At 37.9% G+C, this 20,208-nt stretch overlaps 1 protein-coding gene across 2 annotated transcripts; it reads left to right on the top strand.

The window, feature by feature from the left end:
- Positions 1-271: 271 nt before the first annotated feature.
- okr (DNA repair and recombination protein RAD54-like okr) lies at positions 272-20,191 on the top strand. Of its 2 annotated transcripts, none has more exons than XM_074173471.1 (11): positions 272-442; positions 495-671; positions 724-920; positions 972-1,038; positions 1,670-1,888; positions 1,943-2,136; positions 2,191-2,381; positions 9,814-10,339; positions 16,190-16,451; positions 16,528-16,809; positions 19,903-20,191. In XM_074173471.1, the coding sequence occupies exons 1-11, from the start codon at positions 440-442 to the stop codon at positions 20,056-20,058; spliced, it is 2,274 nt and encodes a 757-aa protein (XP_074029572.1). In that variant the 5' UTR covers positions 272-439; the 3' UTR covers positions 20,059-20,191. The 2 variants fall into 2 exon arrangements, with proteins under 2 accessions (XP_074029572.1, XP_074029571.1); XM_074173470.1 differs by lacking the exons at positions 16,190-16,451; positions 16,528-16,809; positions 19,903-20,191 and adding exons at positions 11,196-11,457; positions 11,534-11,815; positions 14,399-14,687 and having other exon boundaries at positions 275-442.
- The last annotated feature ends 17 nt before the right edge of the window (positions 20,192-20,208 follow it).

Here is a 20,208-nt window from a genome sequence, read left to right as displayed (position 1 = left end):
GGAGAATGGCCATAAAATAAATAGAAAGTGTCTGAAATTGTTAAAATCGGCACACGACACTAGATTTTTGAATACTCTCAAAAGTCTGAAAATGGCAAAGTGTTGCATTAGAACTATGTTGACGAGACTTTGTTATTGTTTTACCATCTAGCTTAGTTTCAATAAGTCCGGTAGATGTCGCATCTGGACGATGAACTTCCCCATCCATCATATCAATCGATGGACTCATCAATGATTTTAACGTCATTGATTGACATTAAATTGACATCCCCGAGTAAGAGAAAGAGAACTCAATTTGGAGAAATGTGGTGGAAAAGGATGGCGAAGAAACAACTTTTTCCCGCTGTTGTGAACACTTTAAACAGTTTAAACTACTAACCTAGAAAATAAGAATTGTTATTAGTATTTATTTATTATAATACCCAGTACTTTCCTTATAATGGTAAGATTTAGTAAACTTGCAGAATTCTTCTGTTTACATCAAAACATTTTAGAGACGTAGCCTAGCTCCTAGCCAAAAATTGTCAAAGAATTCTCCTCAAACCAATAAAAATGAAATTTTTACATCTCTACCAACGAAAAGAACCAGAGAGAGGTCTAAAGATGAAAAAAGTGCAAAACGGGCACCACTTGCACAAGTCGATAATCAAATAATTCATATATCAGACCACGTAAGTAAAATTTACGTCAAACCTATAAAACATTGATACACACATTCTTCAGGAACTACTCATCAAGAAACTTTCCAGGCCTTTCAAGTGTCCTATTCCGAATTATGAAGGTTCGAATTCTACCAGAAACTTGGGTATACGAAGGCCTCAAGTGAAGAGGGCTTTGTACGATCCAAACATGCCCAACGCTTTGGTTTTGTATGCCCCGCCCGAGTTAACTGAGCACGACAAAATGAAGAAAAAGGATGGGTAAACATTCTTGATCAGTGCAGTTATCTAATTTAATTAATATTCGCTTAGCACTGTTTTAGTTCACGTCGTCGTAGATCCTCTCTTAGGAAATATACTGAGGCCGCATCAGAGAGAGGTAAGTCCAGTTTTTTAGTCCAAAATTTCCTTATTACATATTGATTTTACGTTGTAGAGGGCCCTAACAGCTCTTTTTTGTATGACTCAAACAGCTTGCATGATTTCTTATAAAGACTCTTTCGCTCTTCATGCTTGAAGAAGCTATTGTATAGCGAAACACGTGTCGCGGTTTTTGTAAAACCCCTTTATCATCGAATAAACTCTATTTATTAGTTTTTTAAATATGGATTTTCATCAAGTATCGGCCAGTTCTATTCAATTATCCACAATTACGCAACAAGATTCAGTCATCATCTTTACACACCCCAAAATCAGTTAAATATATGCCTGCATGGCCCTATTTCCGATGGAATTAGGGTTTACAACCACCTATTGACAAATCGATCAGGAGGTATCTTACTTCAGATTCAGAAAAACGCTGAAAACATACTGGATAACTCATATTATACAATGGACGAGTTCTTATCTTCGTAGTGAACTCTCTTTGCTCCTTATAGCATTTTAAAGTACATGTATTGTTTGCCTAATCTATGTTCAAATTTCTTTTGACTTGTTTTATGCCTTTTAGGTCTTTGAAACCAATAAAGATTATTATTATCATAAAGTGTTTGATTGCCGCATCTTTGTAGGGTGTCAAATTCATGTACGATTGTGTCACTGGTATCCAAATTCCCGGATCTCACGGATGTATAATGGCAGACGAAATGGGTTTGGGAAAAACGTTGCAGTGCATAACACTTCTCTGGACCCTTGTGAGACAAGGACCCGAAGCGAAACCCACGATCGATAAAGGTATAATCGTTTGCCCCAGCTCTTTGGTCAAGAACTGGAGTAACGAAATCGACAAGGTAATGTACTCTTTCACCATTATTCGGTTTATCTCTTTGAAGTTTCAGATTCAGTGGCTGAAAGGTCGTTTACAGTCTATGATTATGGACGGGGGGCCCGATGCAAAGAAAAAGCTCACACAGTTTATGCAGGGGCAAGGCAGAACTGCGATACCGGTGCTCATTATTTCTTATGAAACGTTTCGAATGCATGCTGAAATCTTACATAAAAGTGAAATAGGTCTTGTTCTTTGCGACGAAGGGCATAGGTACTGGAAGTCGAAATAATAAAGCTTGGATCCTACTTGCCTTTCTTTTTTTAGGTTGAAAAATTGTGAGAATCAAACATATAGGGCTCTGATGGGACTCAAAGCTAAGAGACGAGTTTTGCTGAGCGGAACTCCCATTCAAAATGACCTTACAGAATACTTCAGTCTCATCCATTTTGTTAACGAAGGTCTTTTAGGCAGTGCTTCGGAGTTCAAGAAGAAGTTTGAGAATTATATACTGAAAGGTAATTATTTTGAAGTTTTTCAATTTCTTTTCCTCGATTATTACAATAAATACAATTCTGTTTATAGGAGAGTAATCAGAACAGCTGAAAAGCAATTTTTTTTTTTAAATCATACCAAACAATCCAAAAATAATTCAAAGAGAATTGGACTGCCATTATTGATTTTCATTTAAGAAACAAAAAAAAATGTTATTCCATTATTGTTATTCCAGTTTGGCTTTCAGTCTTCAAAAGGTACACAAGACGCCGTATTTTCACTCCTGAAAAACCTGTACACCAATCTTAATGAAAGAGAATATGCGGCGGTCATGTTTTGTGACCTAACCAAGGACTTCGATTGTGTAGACCACATGCTACTTTGGTTTGAGACGTACCTTTCTCATCGGCGGCAGAATGTTCTATTGGATGGAATTTCATCAGAGGAACGTTTCATTGGCAGTGGGGTCCCACAAGGTTCCGTTTTGGGACCGGTGTTGTTTCTCATTTATGTCAATGACTTAGTCCATGTTGATATACATGGTAAATTCACATGTTTTGCTGACGACACCACTATCCTCTGCCATAGAAATACCGCCTCAAATTTACTTGATCAAATCATCGTCGACATAAGAAGGATGAAAGAGTGGTGTGATTCCAATCTTTTACCATTCAACATCGACAAAACGAATGTGTTCACGTTTAGAAGTAACATAGGGGAAGTGCACTTAAAAAATGTTAAAATTGAAAATTTGGAGTAAAACAAATTCTTAGAGCTCTTCATTGATGAGAATTCCCATGTCGACTACTAATGTAAAAGACTAGCAGCAGGATGTCATGCATTGAGAGTTGTTGCAAGAGAGTTAGACACTACTATCACAAGATCAGTTTATTTTGCACAAATTGAGTCCTATTTACGTTATGGAATTTGTTTCTGGGGAAATTGTGCACAATTTCGTTTCAATATGGTATTCTCTCTACAAAAAAGATCCATCAGATATTTATGCAAGGCTAGCTACAGGGATTAATGCCGACCATTATTTGTTAAGCAAAAAATTCTGATCTTAGTATGTCTTTTTATTTTGGAAACAGTGTGTCTTATCCACAAAAAATATAAAAACCAATTACTACGTCAACGTATAGCACACGTCAGTCTTACTTCATTTCCCTTCCAACACCTACTCTAGTCCTCACACAAAATTCTATTATTTTCAATAGCAAGAAGTTATTTAATCACCTACCCATCATTTCAAGGCGAATATATAATGAAGGGAAATTCAGAAAGAAAGTAAAACAATTCTTTGTTGGGAGGCCCTATTATAGTGTGGACGAATTCTACCAAGGCTCTATCGAGTAATTGGCATGTAGCTTTGGGTATACAAGTTATCGAAATCAACACGAAATAGCTATCAATCTTCATTACATAGCATTATATACTTACATTTACACTATATTCATATATTTATGGTGCTCATGGCATTCCATTCAACTGGTTTCAATCGTACTTAAAAAATAGAAAACAATATTTTGAAATAAATAGTAATCTTCATTTATTCATTTATCCTGAATATATACAGACAGAGTCCAATTACATATACACAGTACCTAAACTACACTAAACCTAACACATATATAGATAAAAAGATACAATTGACAATAAAATTATTATAAATATAAAATCCCTATAATGAAATATATAAAATCATTGCAAATAGGTGTTAAAAAATATAGGAAATAGAAACGGGCTAGTGTGTAAATTCATAATATATATGTCATATCTGTAAAAATAAAAGAAACATGTAACATTAATTCATTCTTATTGAATAGAGAATAACAGAGATCTGAGATTGGTTGGGGTAATGTTTAAAATATCGATATCAGTGTTTTCAACTAATTTGTTTGTAGTTATCAAGGAGCAATCAACTGGAGAATTTACGTTGAAGTTATGAAATATGCAATCTCTTCGCCTCAGGCGGATATCTGGTATACTGAAATTGATGGAAGCGAGTACATTGGGAAGAAAAATGTTGTTTCGTAATAAATTGAATATGAATAATATTTGAAAATTTTCTCGACGTTTTTTAAGGGTGCTTAAATTAAAATCTTCCATTTGTTTTACATAGGTTATCATAAAAGGGTATATTCCATATTTTTTTAGATACATTGACCTGAGATATCGTTTTTGTACTTTTTCCAGCATATCAGAATGCGTCAGCGTTTGGGGTGACCATATTACACACGCATATTCGAGTTTTGAACGAATGTAAGAATTAAAAAGTACTTTATGAGTCTTAAAGGTAAATTCATGACAAGTCCTGAGGATGAATCCAAGCCGTCTGAAACATTCCGATTGCAGTCTTTCAATATGTTCATTGAAGTTGATATTTGAAGTAAACACTACACCTAGATCCTTGATTTCATTGACTCTCTCGATAGGAATATTATCAATGTTATAGAGTCTCTTGAAAGGGTTTCTTTTGCTGGTAAAAGTTATTATTCTACATTTGGATACATTCAAAGCCAGGTCATTATCCTTACAGAAAGCAGATATGGAGATAATGTCATTTTGTATGAAATCAGTATCTTCAAATGATTTGTATTTGTATTTGTATACCTAATATTATTATTATTATTATTTTTTTTTTCACCGTAGTGTGCGCTGGTCAGGCCCTATCCCCCGAAGCCCCGATACATTCGGGAGGGCGCGCCAGCATAATCAACCAATGACCACTCCCCACACCGTGGGGTAAGTGATCATTGGGTCCGAGAATCATGTGCCCTGAGCAAACGCAGTGAGCCAAGAATGACAGCCTTCTGCATTTGTGCGGCTAAGATTTCTGCCTTAGTGCGGCAAGCCGGTATGATTTTGATATTCGAGAGTAGAGAAGACATCATTCCACCAAGGACTCCAATAATCAGAACGACCATCTTGACAGAGTGATCTGGATAGAGTCTGCGGAGTTCGAAGAGAAAATCTCGATATTTTATCCGTTTTTCCTCCTCTTTTCTGACGATATTCGTCTCGCCAGGAGCTGAAAACTCCACGACAAATATCGTTTTGGTCTGGTGATCGAGAAGGACTACATCAGGCTTATTAGCTTGTATGAGCCTGAGGGTGGGGAACGAATAGTTCCAATAAATTCGGCACTTCTCGTTCCCCACAACGGATTCAATATCCCCGGAGCGTAGGGCAACACCGGTGTCTCGTCAATACCGTAAGAGTGCCGTAGATGGTAATATAGCACTCTCAGGGCCGCGTTATGTCGATGGATATAGGCCGAGACCGCATATGCTGGACATGCTGATAGCAAGTGCATTAGGGTCTCGGGCGCCTCGCGGCAGGCCCTGCACCTTGTGTCAGGAACCTCTATACCCATCACGCGACTGCGGTAGACTAAGGTGTTGAAGACACCATCCTGGCAAGCCATGATGAACCCCTCAGTTTCCGACTTCAGCCCACTCGACCTGAGAAAAGCGAACGTCAGGCGCTTTGATAAGCCAAGGTCTTCAATGTTATTGAAGAAGACCCCATGCATCGGCTTATCCCTGTGTCTCCGCAGAAGTAAGGTGATCTCTGCGGCTTTTATCTGAGCTTTTTGCTGAACGGGTTCCAACTCGGTGACAGAGTTGTAGTCACCTCGTTCAGAGTCGAAAACTATACCGAGTTCATCAGCTGCTCGAGCAGCTGCCCTAAGGAGAAATGCTCCAATTCCTGCTCTCTCATGGTCACAGACCATGCAGAGAAGGGGATCCGAACTCCTGACGACTTTACAGGCTGTATCCAGTATCATTCTGTCATGTAGACACTCCAAACTCAAAAGTCCACGACCTCCCTGTTGTCGGGGGAAGTACAACCGTGGAACGGACGATTTGGGATGCAAACTCCTATAGAGATGCATCATTTTTCGGGTCCTTACGTCGAGTTGATACAGCTCCTCCCGAGTCCACTTCACTACTCCAAAGGAGTAGAGTAAGATTGGAACGGCAAGCATATTTGTTGCAGCTACTTTGTTCTTCCCCGACAGTTCCGATGACCAGATCTGTCGAAGTTTGTGCTGATACTTGCCGCGGAGAGAGTTTTTCACTGCAGTTACCTCTTGTGAGTGGCGTTGTTCCACCCCGAGGTAAGTATACGTCTCTCCGGCATCCAGATGGTGTAGGATGCTTCCATCTACGAGCTGCACATCCTCTCCGTAGTCCCCGCATCGTCCTCTTTTGAGATGAACCATTGCACATTTGTCTATCCCGAATTTCATACCGATAGCATGCGTGTACTCTTCCACCACCCTCAAGGACTGATAGAGATCCTTCTCTCCAGAGGCATAAAGTTTAAGATCATCCATATAAAACAGATGGGTGACCTTGTGCCTCCGGTTTCCGGGGGTGCCACAGTTATATCCTCGAGTCTTTCTGAGCGCAACGGATAATGGCAATAGTGAGATGCAGAATAGAAGGGGGCTGAGGGAATCACCCTGAAATACACCCCTTTTGAAAGTGACCCACCCTGTTTGAACTCTTGCTTGACCAGATGTTATGGTGAAGCGAGTTCGCCAAAGTGGTGTCAGTTGTTCAATGCATCTCACTATGTTGTCGGGTACCGCAAGGCATCTGAGCAAATGCAAGATGAGCTCATGCGAAATTGTATCAAATGCCTTACGGTAATCGATCCAGGCCATAGAGAGGTTACGCTTATATTGTATCGAGTCCTGCGTTACACATCTATCGATGAGCAGGTTCTCTTTACATCCAGCGACTCCTCTCTTCGACCCTCTCTGCTCATATATCCGTTCGAACACTCGGTCAACTGCGGTGAGTATTCGTGTGTATAAGATGCTTGTAAACAACTTATAACACGAATTCAAGCATGTTATCGGTCTGTAATTCTTAGGAATCGACAAATCTCCGCTTTTGGGGATAAGAACGGTCCGCCCCTCGACAAACCAATCCGGAATCGGCTGCTCTCCATCGAGCCATGAGTTGAAAACTCTGGCCAGATGGTGGTGGGTACTTGATAGTTTTTTCCACCAATAAGTGTTCAGCCCATCTGGGCCTGGAGCAGCAAAGTTCTTGGAACCAACGAGGGCCCTTCGAACGTCATCCGGGGTTATCGGGTTGCGCAGTTCATTGGGCTCAGGCTGTCGAAGCTCTCTGTTGAAAGCTTCGAACTGCGCTAGGGCTGGAGTGTCTAAGTTGAGTGGCTGCGGGTGTTCATAGATATCCTTCCAGAAGGATTCCACCTGATCAGCGGTCGGCGGATTATCCACAACACGTGGAGGCTCTTGGAATAAGCGAGAAGGTTTCTCGCGGAACCTAAGGTTTTCCGCGATACTTCTCGCTCGCCTCACTAGTGACTTCTTAGCAGCCACTAGCATTCGTATCCTATCAAGGCAGTGCTGTTTGGTGGTCAGCAGCACGCCTTGGCTCAAAGTGTGATGGATACGTCGTAGATTGGCGGCTATTCGCCGCACTGCGGGCGTGAAAGGCCTGTTGGCTGCCCTGTAATCCATCACACATTGGATACGAGACGCGTGTTGTCTCGCCGACGTGATTTTAGCCTCCATCTTGTGTACACGCCGTTCAATCTTCCGAGCCGCAAGGCCGGGATTTCGTCCTTCCGATTCGGAAAGCGATTGGACGACGTTATACACGGCGGTGTTGATTTGCCAGATGTCAGCCTCTTCTGTTAGAACACTATGAACCTCCGCATCCAAACGAGCCAGTTCTTGTGGCTTCAGGGGCTTAATCCTGTGGAGCGCCCTGCGTGTTCTGATTGTCGTCTCCATTGGTGGTATGGTGCTGGTCTCCTCTCCAGCCGTGCCAACGGGTGGTAGAACTGCCACTTCCACCACTTCGTTAGCAGGCTGGAAAGGAGCTATATAGCCCTGCCGCCGAAGATAGGATACGTAATCCCTAAGGTTTTGGGCGGAAAAGGCGGCATGCTCCGGATGTGTTTCACACCACAGAGCATGCAATCTCGCCATGTACCCTCTTCGCGCGGGCTCACTACTCTCGTAGCAATGCATAAGGCTATCTCTTAGTTCATGCGTCCACTCAAAACGTCCGTTTTCATTGCCAGGGTTGTCATCAGTAGGCAAATCATCGTTTTGGGCCCCACCACCTTGCCTCTGACCCCTCCGAGCGGGTCGATTGTGGGGGCCCCTTCCTTGATTATTGGGAACCAAGTGTTGGGTCCACCGGGTGGTTAGCCCTGTGGACCCACGGCCGGCACCGGAGGAGGAATAGAGTTCTCCTTCCCGGGTGCGCCTGGGCTGCCGGTCCGGTTTTGCACCAGTTGCTCGGGTAAGTGGTGTCGCAACTCACCAAAGGCCAAGGGTGTTAGTGGCCATCCCTGCAGATGATACAAATTTTCTAATAACTGGCAAGTGAATGGTTTTCTGCTAATAATCTGGTCCTGAACACAACCAAAACTAACTTCATAAATTTTCACCCAGGGCAAAAATCTATAGACCATATATATATACTATAATTATAGAACCAGAGCACCTCATACAAAACAGCTCAACTAAATTTCTAGGAGTATACCTAGAGGAGAAACTGAAATGGGGAGTTCATTGCTCTAAGCTAATATCCACTCTTGGTTAAAAATGTCATCTTTTCAAAACTCTTGGAGAATTTTTAAATGACTCAGTGACTATATCTATCTATCACGCAGTCCCGGCTACGGTACCTGGTTGTGGGGAACTTCATCTCCAGTGAATGATATACTGAATGCCCAAAAGCGGATGACCATTATCTTGAACCATGCAAACCACTTTTTAAACGCCTAGGCATTGTTAACAGTGGTCAACCTGTATATACTGGAAATAGCATGCTTTGCACGTGATAGAAAACACCGAACCAACTGTCCAAATAATACACACCCATATTCTACAAGGAAAATTCAAGAAATAATTCCAAACCACACCCTACAAACTACCAGCCAGAGTCCCACAGTTATGGGAATTAAAGTGTACAACAATCTACCCCCTACTCTGAAATCACCACCCGCAACTTATATAACTCTAATATTATTTTAAATTTTATTTTAGAACGTACTCTTTTTAACAACTGATGTGACTTATCCTATGTCTACATGTGACTTTATTGGATTGATAAATATTATTATTATACTTATATCTGTATCTGTTCAGCTGGGCTTAATATTGTTCTGTCCACATACTCTGCCTGCTGGTGTCTCTAAGCATTATTTTATAGTTTATATTTGTTAATTTAATGTCCCACATACACGTTTAACTTTACTAAACTTTGCCAAAAAATTGTTCAGATCTTGGATAATAAAGCATATTTTTATTTGATTTGTTGCAGGGAAGATCATTAACGAATTCAGAAAAATTAATATTCCCAGCACATAAATTCGTGGAACTAATAGGGACAAAGTGTCCAACAAGAATATCATCTTATAACAGAAACGATTGATGGTCTTTGTTATTTCTAGGTCAGGACTCGATGGCAACAGACTTGGAACGTCAACACGCTTCAGAACGCTTGCTAGAGCTGACTACGATTGTTAACAAATGCCTCATCCGTCGTACCTCCTCCCTGCTGACCAAATACCTCCCAGTCAAGTTCGAAATGATAATTATCTGCCAGCTAACCCCCCTCCAGAAACAACTCTACCTGAACTACATCAACTCTGAGTCAATCAAGCGAAGTGTTGTCAACAACGAAGACGCCAAAGCAACTCTCAGCTCTTTAGCCAGCATAACGACTCTCAAAAAACTTTGCAACCACCCTGATTTGGTTTTGGATAAGATCTTGGAGGGGGCCGAAGGATTTGAGAAGAGCAGCAACCTTTTGCCTCCGAAAAATGGAGAGAACGACGTTAGGCCCGAGTTGTCTGGGAAGTTGATGTTGCTGGATTTCTTTTTGGCTAACTTGAAGGCGAATTACAGTGACAAAATCGTTTTGGTGTCGAATTACACTCAGACTTTGGATCTGTTTGAGCGGCTGTGCAAACGAAGGTGAGAAAATATAACAATTTCAATTAGTTTGGGACGCTGGGGTGTCTCAAGATTCTAATTTCGGGAAGACACTTGATATATACGCAAGTAATTTCAATATTCAATATCCAGTAAAATAACAAATCATTCATTATGTAGCTTTTTCATACATGAACACGCCTGAAACAAGATGGCATATTTGAAAGGCAAAAAAATACTTGATCATGGAATTAACTAGAACTGAATGACGTTATTAAGACATGTATCTGACATCAGACTCCTTGACTCTTTTGAGAGTCTAAAAATAAATTAATGCGATAATGAAAGTACGTATAACATACTAAGAATGATATAACAAATGAAAATGTGTGAAATTAGAAAGTTTTCAATCTGTTTCAAAATATATTTCTTCAGTTGTGTCTTGAATTTCGTATAATTCAATGTTTTCATATTGTTAGGTATTTCATTACATAAATTAACTCTTATCATGAAAAATGGGTGTTCATCATGAGAAATTGGTGTTCTGCAGTCCTCAAAGCTAACATAACCTATGATATCGGTCAAATTCAGCCTGATTCGTGATATCTCACATACACTTTGTTCAAATTTGAAGATAGGAATCGCTTAATGAAAGACCCTATATTATGATCATGAAGTTACGCCTATCGAAAAAGTTCCACACACAAAAAAATCTGATGAATATCGGCCAATTAACACTTTACCTTGTCCTGAACACAATTCAGAAAATATACCTGTTTCAAAAGATGTAACAGTTTCCTTCTTAACTTTCAAGCTGACTTCGTATTCTCTCAGTTAGTAATAATTACATTTTTAATTATTTGAGGGAATTTCTTGAAGAATGATATATTATTTGCAGAGGATACTTATATGTGCGACTTGACGGCACAATGTCTATCAAAAAAAGAGCCAAGGTTGTGGAAAATTTCAACAATCCAGAATCGAAAGAGTTCATTTTCATGTTGAGTTCCAAAGCTGGAGGTTGCGGCTTGAATCTAATCGGGGCCAACCGGTTGATAATGTTCGATCCCGATTGGAATCCTGCCAATGACGATCAGGCTATGGCGAGAGTGTGGAGAGATGGCCAACAGAAGCCTTGTTATATTTATAGGTTTTTGGCGGTAAGTTCAAATTGAATGATTTCTTGGAAAATTAGTTGAAAGGTTGTTGTGTATCTAATTCTAAATCGGATTTCAGGCGGGCTCCATCGAAGAAAAAATCTTTCAGCGCCAAGCGCATAAGAAAGCTCTCAGCTCGACGGTAGTCGACATGAACGAGGAGACGGCACGTCATTTTAGCGTAGCCGAACTGCGGGATCTGTTCCGCTTGGAAAACACAGAATCCGACACACACCAGAAGCTCAAGTGCAAACGGTGCCTCAACAAGATCCAGATCAAAAATCCGCCAGAAGAAGCGGACTGTACCAACGATCTGTCACTCTGGTACCATTGCTGGGATAAAAAGGGGTTAGCGGATATGGTAAGTGGCGGGGGTTGTGCACCAGAACTCCTATTGGTATACTACTTTTTGGAATATATTTTTCCCATAGTATTGTTTTTTTTTCAACTTTCTATATATTAAGTATATATTTTGACTGAGGTAAACTGATTTTCAGCATGACTTGAAAATTTACTCACTTATTTACATAAATATAGGTGATTGAAATAGAAATATGATAATCGATATCATCTAAAGCAGAGGTTCTCAAACTTATTTTGTCTACCGCCCACTTCGAGAATTATTTATTTTCTAGCGTCCCCCAATTTTTTTTTTACTTTACTACATCTTAAGAATCACAATTGCAGTCACCATTTCAATAATTAAATTATTTGTGTCATGTGCAAATGAGACTTTCTGATGTGGGTAATGCAAAACACCATTTTGTAATATTAGAATAACTTTTATTCATGTTATTAAAACAAACATTTCAATTTGAATTTTAAAACTAATCTAATGTGATTCGATGATTTTTAACAAGCTTGTTAATATCAGTCTCGAATTTACTCAAAAACAGCCGTAAGTCACCGCGTTCGGGAATCTGCAACCGATTTCTCTTTTTAGTTAGCAACGTAGCCACAGCACTAAATCCACATATATGGTTTCTCCTTTTGTATTCGTCTCTAAATTTCTGGGCCTAGTACTTTCGAGAATGGAGACTAGAAAATTCTCGCTTCGCATTGAAGCTTACCGCCATTTATTGTACAGTTTGACAACTATCGGACAGGAAATAGTTACTGTCTAGTCCCCTAGATGGCGTTAAACGAGGAAACGCGCGTTAAGCGTAAAGGAGCGGTAAAGTTTGTATTGAAAGCAAAAAAAATGCTAAATTAGCCATCGCCCCCCTAAACCGTACAACGCCCCCCAATCTTCTCTGTGCTCTATCGCCCACTTCGAGAAACACTAATCTAAAGGAACAATTCGTTGACCACTGACTATATGTGAAAAATCGATTTTTCCTCTTTAAAATAAGTCAATTTGTAAAAAATCGTTTTATTAAAGTAAATAATCGATTTTTGTGAGAAATTAGTTTTTTACTATTTGAAATATTGCATTTTGTGCATATACATTTATGTGTATAAAATTTTAAATTTTTGTGCTACTAACCTGGCCAGTTTGTAGGATAGAAGGATGTTTTTGTTCCATGTGTCGTTTTAAATTTGTGGTATTGAGAGTTTATGGCGCTTTATAGTTTGCAATTGTAGATCTTTTTCAAACATATCTGCTCTATTTACTCTTTATGTAACCTACGTAAGGTCAAAATTAGAATATGGCCCTGTTTCAAGGTCTCCATTCTACAATTGCTATAATACATTATTTGAAAAGTTCAATGTTGTTTCCTAAAGTTTATTTAGAGGTATTCCATACGAATCTCTTACCATAACATTCAATATTGAAAGTCTTAAATTACGCAGAAAACTTGGTGGAATAATTTTTCTGTATAAATTACTGCACAACAATGTGGATGCTATGGAGGTGTTATCTCTTATAAATTTTAGTGTGCCTCATTTTAGTACTAGAAGTACAAAAACTTTTTACAGCCGACTGGCCTGAGCCAATTTGTACCTCAAGTCACCTATCTTTTGGTTATCACAGCAAATGCAAGTTTGAATAAAATAAAGTTGAGTTTAGTTCATGAGTTTTTCAAATTCACTTCGAAAAGTATTCAAATTGATGTTTCAAATGTTTTAATTTTTAAAGGGATTTTTTTCTAATTCACACATTGGCAACAGCGCCTATATTAAGTTGAAATAATTTATACATACCTAGATATTCTACTTTATAAAAGGAAAATTATCTTTATAAATCAACAATTGAGGTAACATATAAATTATGGTTCAATACCACCTCCACAAGGTATATAAACAACAGTTGTTTTGTGATTTATTTATATAGAGGAAGATAGGTTAGATGCACAAACTGTCATAAGTCACAGAATGTCTCCGAACTCGGAACATAAGTAAACAGATCAGCACGCCTCTGAAATATGTCATCTTAGTTTGTCTCATACAGGTATCAGATTCATTGTCCTTTATTAGCTATAACCGATGTTGCCAAATGGTGAAATAGAAACGAATCTCTTTAAATGTTGAATGCATTATTTCATTCCTCTTTTTTAAGTATTCAAATAATTTTTTAAAGAAAAAGGTTGAAATGATAAGTTTAAAATGTGTTGTTTTAGAGCTCTTTTATGAAAACTACTTGATTTTCGTCAGGAGGAACATTCCCCATTGCAAAAATTTGAAATTGTGTGATATCAATTTTGATTCCCTAAAATATATTGTTGACACAGCATCTCATTATTTCATAGAGAATTTTTAATTTTCTGGTATAGTTTTTTTTAATTACATTTTATTATATAATAATTTTGTTATTCATTTTCTCGAATTGTAACTTTGTAATCATAAGGACCTACACTACTTTTTTTAATTACTTAGTTAACCCTGTAAATGGTTTTTAACTGTTGAGTAACAAAGGCTATTATTATTATATATACATATATACTTGTCACATAGATGGCGCTTTTTGTAAAATTCAATTGAATCGTGTATGTTTTTATTTCAGGTTTTGAAGCAAATCTGGGACTTATCGAAGTATATTTCATTTGTATTCCACCAAAAGTCGGCGAAGGCAGAGGTAAAGGCTCGAAAGAGCTTTGAAGAAGTGGATCCAGAGTATGTAGAGAAAGACGACGAGCAGGATTCTGATTACTCCGAATAACTATCCTTTTCATACTTTTTTTTCAAGATTTTCTATTGGTTGATGTTCTGTTGACCAACATGTTGTGATATATATAGAAGAAATGTATTTTCTCAGTTTTTTATTTTGAGTTGTTAAAATAATAATTATAATAGTGTCTTTTTTTTTGTGAAATTTACCAAGGCAAAAAAGAAAGTGTGCAACACGCCGAATCCTACTCTTCCATTCAACTCCTTTACAATATACAAAACTTAGTATTCATCGAACATATGATGTACAAAAAAATTATAGTACCTATGTAGTAAGAGAGAGAAAAAAAATAAAAGGAATAAAAGAGGGGTAATTCATAATTCTTACAGAATAACTTGAATTTTTGCATTTTATGCGAGACTTTAGTTGCACGATAGCTGTCTTTCATATAGCCAGTTACAATCCTGAAGCTTGAAAAGTGGCAGTTTCAATTTTTTTAGATGTGTGGGACGACTATTGTAATGAGTGTAGATAAAACAAACTAAACGATCTCTCAAACAGACCAGTTTTCACAATATTCAAATCATCTAGAGGAACAATTCGTTCAGGCCAGTTTCAACTCCCTACAGTGTAAATTAATGCACTGACACTTATCAGGAAACAACTACTCCCCTGGCTAATACCAAGAAGGGCGTTGGATTACATCCGACAGGTGTCAGTGCAGGATTCTTCACAAAAGTTATTCCGGAATATACTGTTGTCGATACAACTGCCGCAATAGATTTTCAATTATTGGAACACACTTGCAGACCGGTTTAGGGCTGTATGGCCACTCGTCAGTACAAAGTAGTGCCTATCATTAACATAAAGTCGATGATTGCCGATAATTGAAAATCGAATTCCTTCAGAGTATCATTCCTCGAACTAGGCTGAAGTCGACAAAAAACGACCGGTTTGTCATAGCCCCATCTGCCTGTGAAGGAGGTAACCAACCGCAATTCCTCGAGGAATTGGTCAAATTTCGGATATGCGGTCGGTTATCTCGTTCACAGGCAAATGGAGCGATGACAAACCTGTTGTTTGTTGTCCGCTTCAGCCTAGTTCGAGGAATGATACTCTGAAGGAATTCGATTTTCAATTATCGGAAATCATCGACTTTATGTCGATGATTTCCGATGTTTGGCCACTCGTCAGAGCACGAGTGGCCAAACAGCCCAAAACCGGTCTGCAAGTGTGTTCCACTTGCAGATCTATTGCGGTAGTTCTATCGCCAACAGCATATGCAGGAATAACTTCTGTGAAGAATCCTGTACTGACACCTGTCGGATATAATCCAACGCCGTTCGTGGTATTAGCCAGGGGAGTATTTGTTTTCTGATAGGTGTCAGTCCATTAAAACAGAAACCAGAAGTATACTGGTTTCTGTTGCTAAGATAATTTTGAAATCATGTATGTACTATTTCTCTAATGCCAATTAAGTCCAACGTTTGCAAATCTCCATTTTTAAATGAAGGTGAAATTTTTGTTATTTTACACAATTCAGGAAATATACCTGTTTCAAAAGATGTAATAGTTTGCTGCTTGACTTTCAAGCTTGCTTAGATGACTTCTTATTCTGTCAGTTAGTAATAATTACACTTTGAATTATTTGAGGGAATTTCTTGAAGAATGATATATTATTTCCAGAGGATACTTATATGTGCGACTTGACGGCACAATGTCTATCAAGAAAAGAGCCAAGGTTGTGGAAAATTTCAACAATCCAGAATCGAAAGAGTTCATTTTCATGTTGAGTTCCAAAGCTGGAGGTTGCGGATTGAATCTAATCGGGGCCAACCGGTTGATAATGTTCGATCCCGATTGGAATCCTGCCAATGACGATCAGGCTATGGCGAGAGTGTGGAGAGATGGCCAACAGAAGCCTTGTTATATTTATAGGTTTTTGGCGGTAAGTTCAAATTGAATGATTTCTTGGAAAATTAGTTGAAAGGTTGTTGTGTATCTAATTCTAAATCGGATTTCAGGCGGGCTCCATCGAAGAAAAAATCTTTCAGCGCCAAGCGCATAAGAAAGCTCTCAGCTCGACGGTAGTCGACATGAACGAGGAGACGGCACGTCATTTTAGCGTAGCCGAACTGCGGGATCTGTTCCGCTTGGAAAACACAGAATCCGACACACACCAGAAGCTCAAGTGTAAACGGTGCCTCAACAAGATCCAGATCAAAAATCCGCCAGAAGAAGCGGACTGTACCAACGATCTGTCACTCTGGTACCATAGCTGGGATAAAAAGGGGTTAGCGGATATGGTAAGTGGCGGGGGTTGTGCACCAGAACTCCTATTGGTATACTACTTTTTAGAACATATTTTTCCCATAGTATTGTTTTTTCCAACTTTCTATATATTAAGTAAATATTTTGACTGAGGTAAACTGATTCTCAGCATGACTTGAAAATTTACTCATTCATTTACATAAGTAAAGGTGATTGAAATAGAGAAATCGAGAATTAATTATTTTCTAGCACCCCCCAATTTTTTTTTACTTGACTACATCTTAAGAATCACAATCACAGTCATTATTTTAATAATTAAATTATGTATGTCATGTGAAAATGAGACTTTCTGATGAGGGTAATGTAAAACACCAATTTGTAATATTGAAAAAAACTTTTATTCATGTTATTAAAACAAACATTTCAACTTGAATTTTGAAACTAATCTAATGTGAAGGATGAATTTGATGATTTTTAACAAGCTTGTTAATATCAGGCTTGAATTTACTCAAAAACAACCGTAAGTCACCGCGATAGTTTGCAACCAATTTCTCTTTTTAGTTAGCAACGTTGCCACAGCACTAAATCCACGTTCACGTGATTTCTTCTTCCAGCTGGGATGATCCTGCTGTGTTGACATTTGAAAAAGTATCCGGTATTTCCATTTTTAAAATGTCCTGGAATTGTTCTGGGAAATCACTGTGGAGGTTCTCCAAATGTTGGCAGTGAACAAGCAAGTCGTCGTTGTTGAAGAATACTGCTGACAAATTAGGGAAATTGCGAAACTCACGTCTGTCGATATTATTCTTGTACGAGTATAAGAGCAATTTGCTACAAAAGCAGCAATGACATTTTTTGTTTTATTCAAATTCAAGTCGTCACCTTGTAGTTGGAGATTGACATTATTAAATAATTTATACAGGTCTGTCAAGTACGCAATACTATTCTTTGAAGTGATGAGGTTATCGTGCAATTCTTTGTTATTGTTTTCCAAGAACTCTATTACAGAGTCAAATAGATTGTAAAATCGTGTCAGACAGTTACCTCTTGATAACCAACGCATTTCTGTGTGAAATAGCAATCAGTTGAAATCTACATCATTAGCAACACAAAGCTGAATTAATAATCTGTAATTTAAAGAGCTGTTTCGGATTTTATTGACTGCTTTGATGATATATTGCAGTGATTGAGAGGGGCGCTCCCTCAAATTTTTCCCAACCAAATGTTGCCTATGAATGACGCAATGTACATCCAGCACGTCTGGAATTTTATTTTTTAAGTACGCTATGAAGCCTTTGTGACATCCTGTCATAGCCTCAACGCCATCCGTAGCAGCTGATAAAATATTCTTCATTGAAATTTTTTTCTCATCACAAAATGTTTCCATTGTAATATATATGGTTTCTCCTTTTGTATCCGTCTCTAAATTTCTGGGCCTAGTACTTTCGAGAATGGAGACTAGAAACTTCTCGCTTCGCATTGAAGCTTACCGCCATCTATTGTACAGTTTGACAACTATCGGACAGGAAATAGTAACTGTCTAGTCCCCTAGATGGCGTTAAACGAGGAAACGCGCGTTAAGCGTAATGGAGCGGTAAAGTTTGTGTTGAAAGCAAAAAAAAATGCTAAACTAGACATCGCCCCCCTAAACCGTTTCAACGCCCCCAATCTTCTCTGTGCCCTATACTGCCCCTCTATAGGCTTCCAGCGCTCACAAGGGGGCGTTATCGCCCACTTTGAGAAACACTAATTTAAATGAACAATTTGTTGCCCACTGACTATATGTGAAAAATCGATTTTTATGTAGCCTACGTAAGGTCAAAATTATAATACGGTTCTGTTCTATGGTCTCTATTCTACAATTGCTATAACACATTAATTGAAAAAGTTCAATGTCGTTTCCTAAAGCTTATTTAGAGGTATTCCATACGAATCTCTTACCATAACATTCAATATTGAAAGTCTTAAATTACGCAGAAAACTTGGTGGAATTATTTTTCTGTATAAATTACTGCACAACAATGTGGATGCTATGGAGGTGTTATCTCTTATAAATTTTAGTGTGCCTCATTTTAGAACTAGAAGTACAAAAACTTTTTACAGCCGACTGGCCTGAACCAATTTGTACCTCAAGTCACCTATCTTTGGGTTATCACAGCAAATGCAAGTTTGAATAAAATAAAGTTGAGTTTAGTTCATGAGTTTTTCAAATTCACTTCGAAAAGTATTCAAATTGATGTTTCAAATGTTTTAATTTTTAAAGGGATTTTTTTCTAATTCACACATTGGCAACAGCGCCTATATCAAGTTGAAATAATTTATGCGTACCTAGATATTCTACTTTATAAAAGGAAAATTATCTTTATAAATCTACAATTAAGGTAACATATAAATTATAGTTCAATACCACCTCCACAAGGTATATAAACAACAGTTGTTTTGTTATTTATTTATATAGAGGAAGATAGGTTAGATGCACAAACTGTCATATGTCACAGAATGTCTCCGAACTCGGAACATAAGTAAACAGAACAGCACGCCTCTGAAATATGTCATCTTTGTTTGTCTCATACAGGTATCAGATTCATTGTCCTTTATTAGCTATAACCGATGTTGCCAAATGGTGAAATAGAAACGAATCCCTTTAAATGTTGAATGCATTATTTCATTCCTCTTTTTTAAGTATTCAAATAATTTTTTAAAGAAAAAGGTTGAAATGATAAGTTTAAAATGTGTTGTTTTAGAGCTCTTTTATGAAAACTACTTGATTTTCGTCAGGAGGAACATTCCCCATTGCAACAATTTGAAATTGTGTGATATCAATTTTGATTCCCTAAAATATATTGTTGACACAGCATCTCATTATTTCATAGAGAATTTTTAATTTTCTGGTATAGTTTTTTTTAATTACATTTTATTATATAATAATTTTGTTATTCATTTTCTCGAATTGTAACTTTGTAATCATAAGGACCTACACTACTTTTTTTAACATACTTAGTTAACCCTGTAAATGGTTTTTAACTGTTGAGTAACAAAGGCTATTATTATTATATATACATATATACTTGTCACATAGATGGCGCTTTTTGTAAAATTCAATTGAATCGTGTATGTTTTTATTTCAGGTTTTGAAGCAAATCTGGGACTTATCGAAGTATATTTCATTTGTATTCCACCAAAAGTCGGCGAAGGCAGAGGTAAAGGCTCGAAAGAGCTTTGAAGAAGTGGATCCAGAGTATGTAGAGAAAGACGACGAGCAGGATTCTGATTACTCCGAATAACTATCCTTTTCATACTTTTTTTTCAAGATTTTCTATTGGTTGATGTTCTGTTGACCAACATGTTGTGATATATATAGAAGAAATGTATTTTCTCAGTTTTTTATTTTGAGTTGTTAAAATAATAATTATAATAGTTTTTTTTTTTTTTGT

This window comes from Leptinotarsa decemlineata, unplaced genomic scaffold (genome assembly GCF_025532065.1).
Source record: "Leptinotarsa decemlineata unplaced genomic scaffold, Ldec_3_MD MMD2_tig00000251_RagTag_RagTag, whole genome shotgun sequence".
In the NCBI taxonomy this organism is placed as follows: Eukaryota; Metazoa; Arthropoda; class Insecta; order Coleoptera; family Chrysomelidae; genus Leptinotarsa; species Leptinotarsa decemlineata.
Note: the sequence above shows the minus strand (reverse complement) of the source record. Positions and strands in the feature narration are given on the sequence as shown.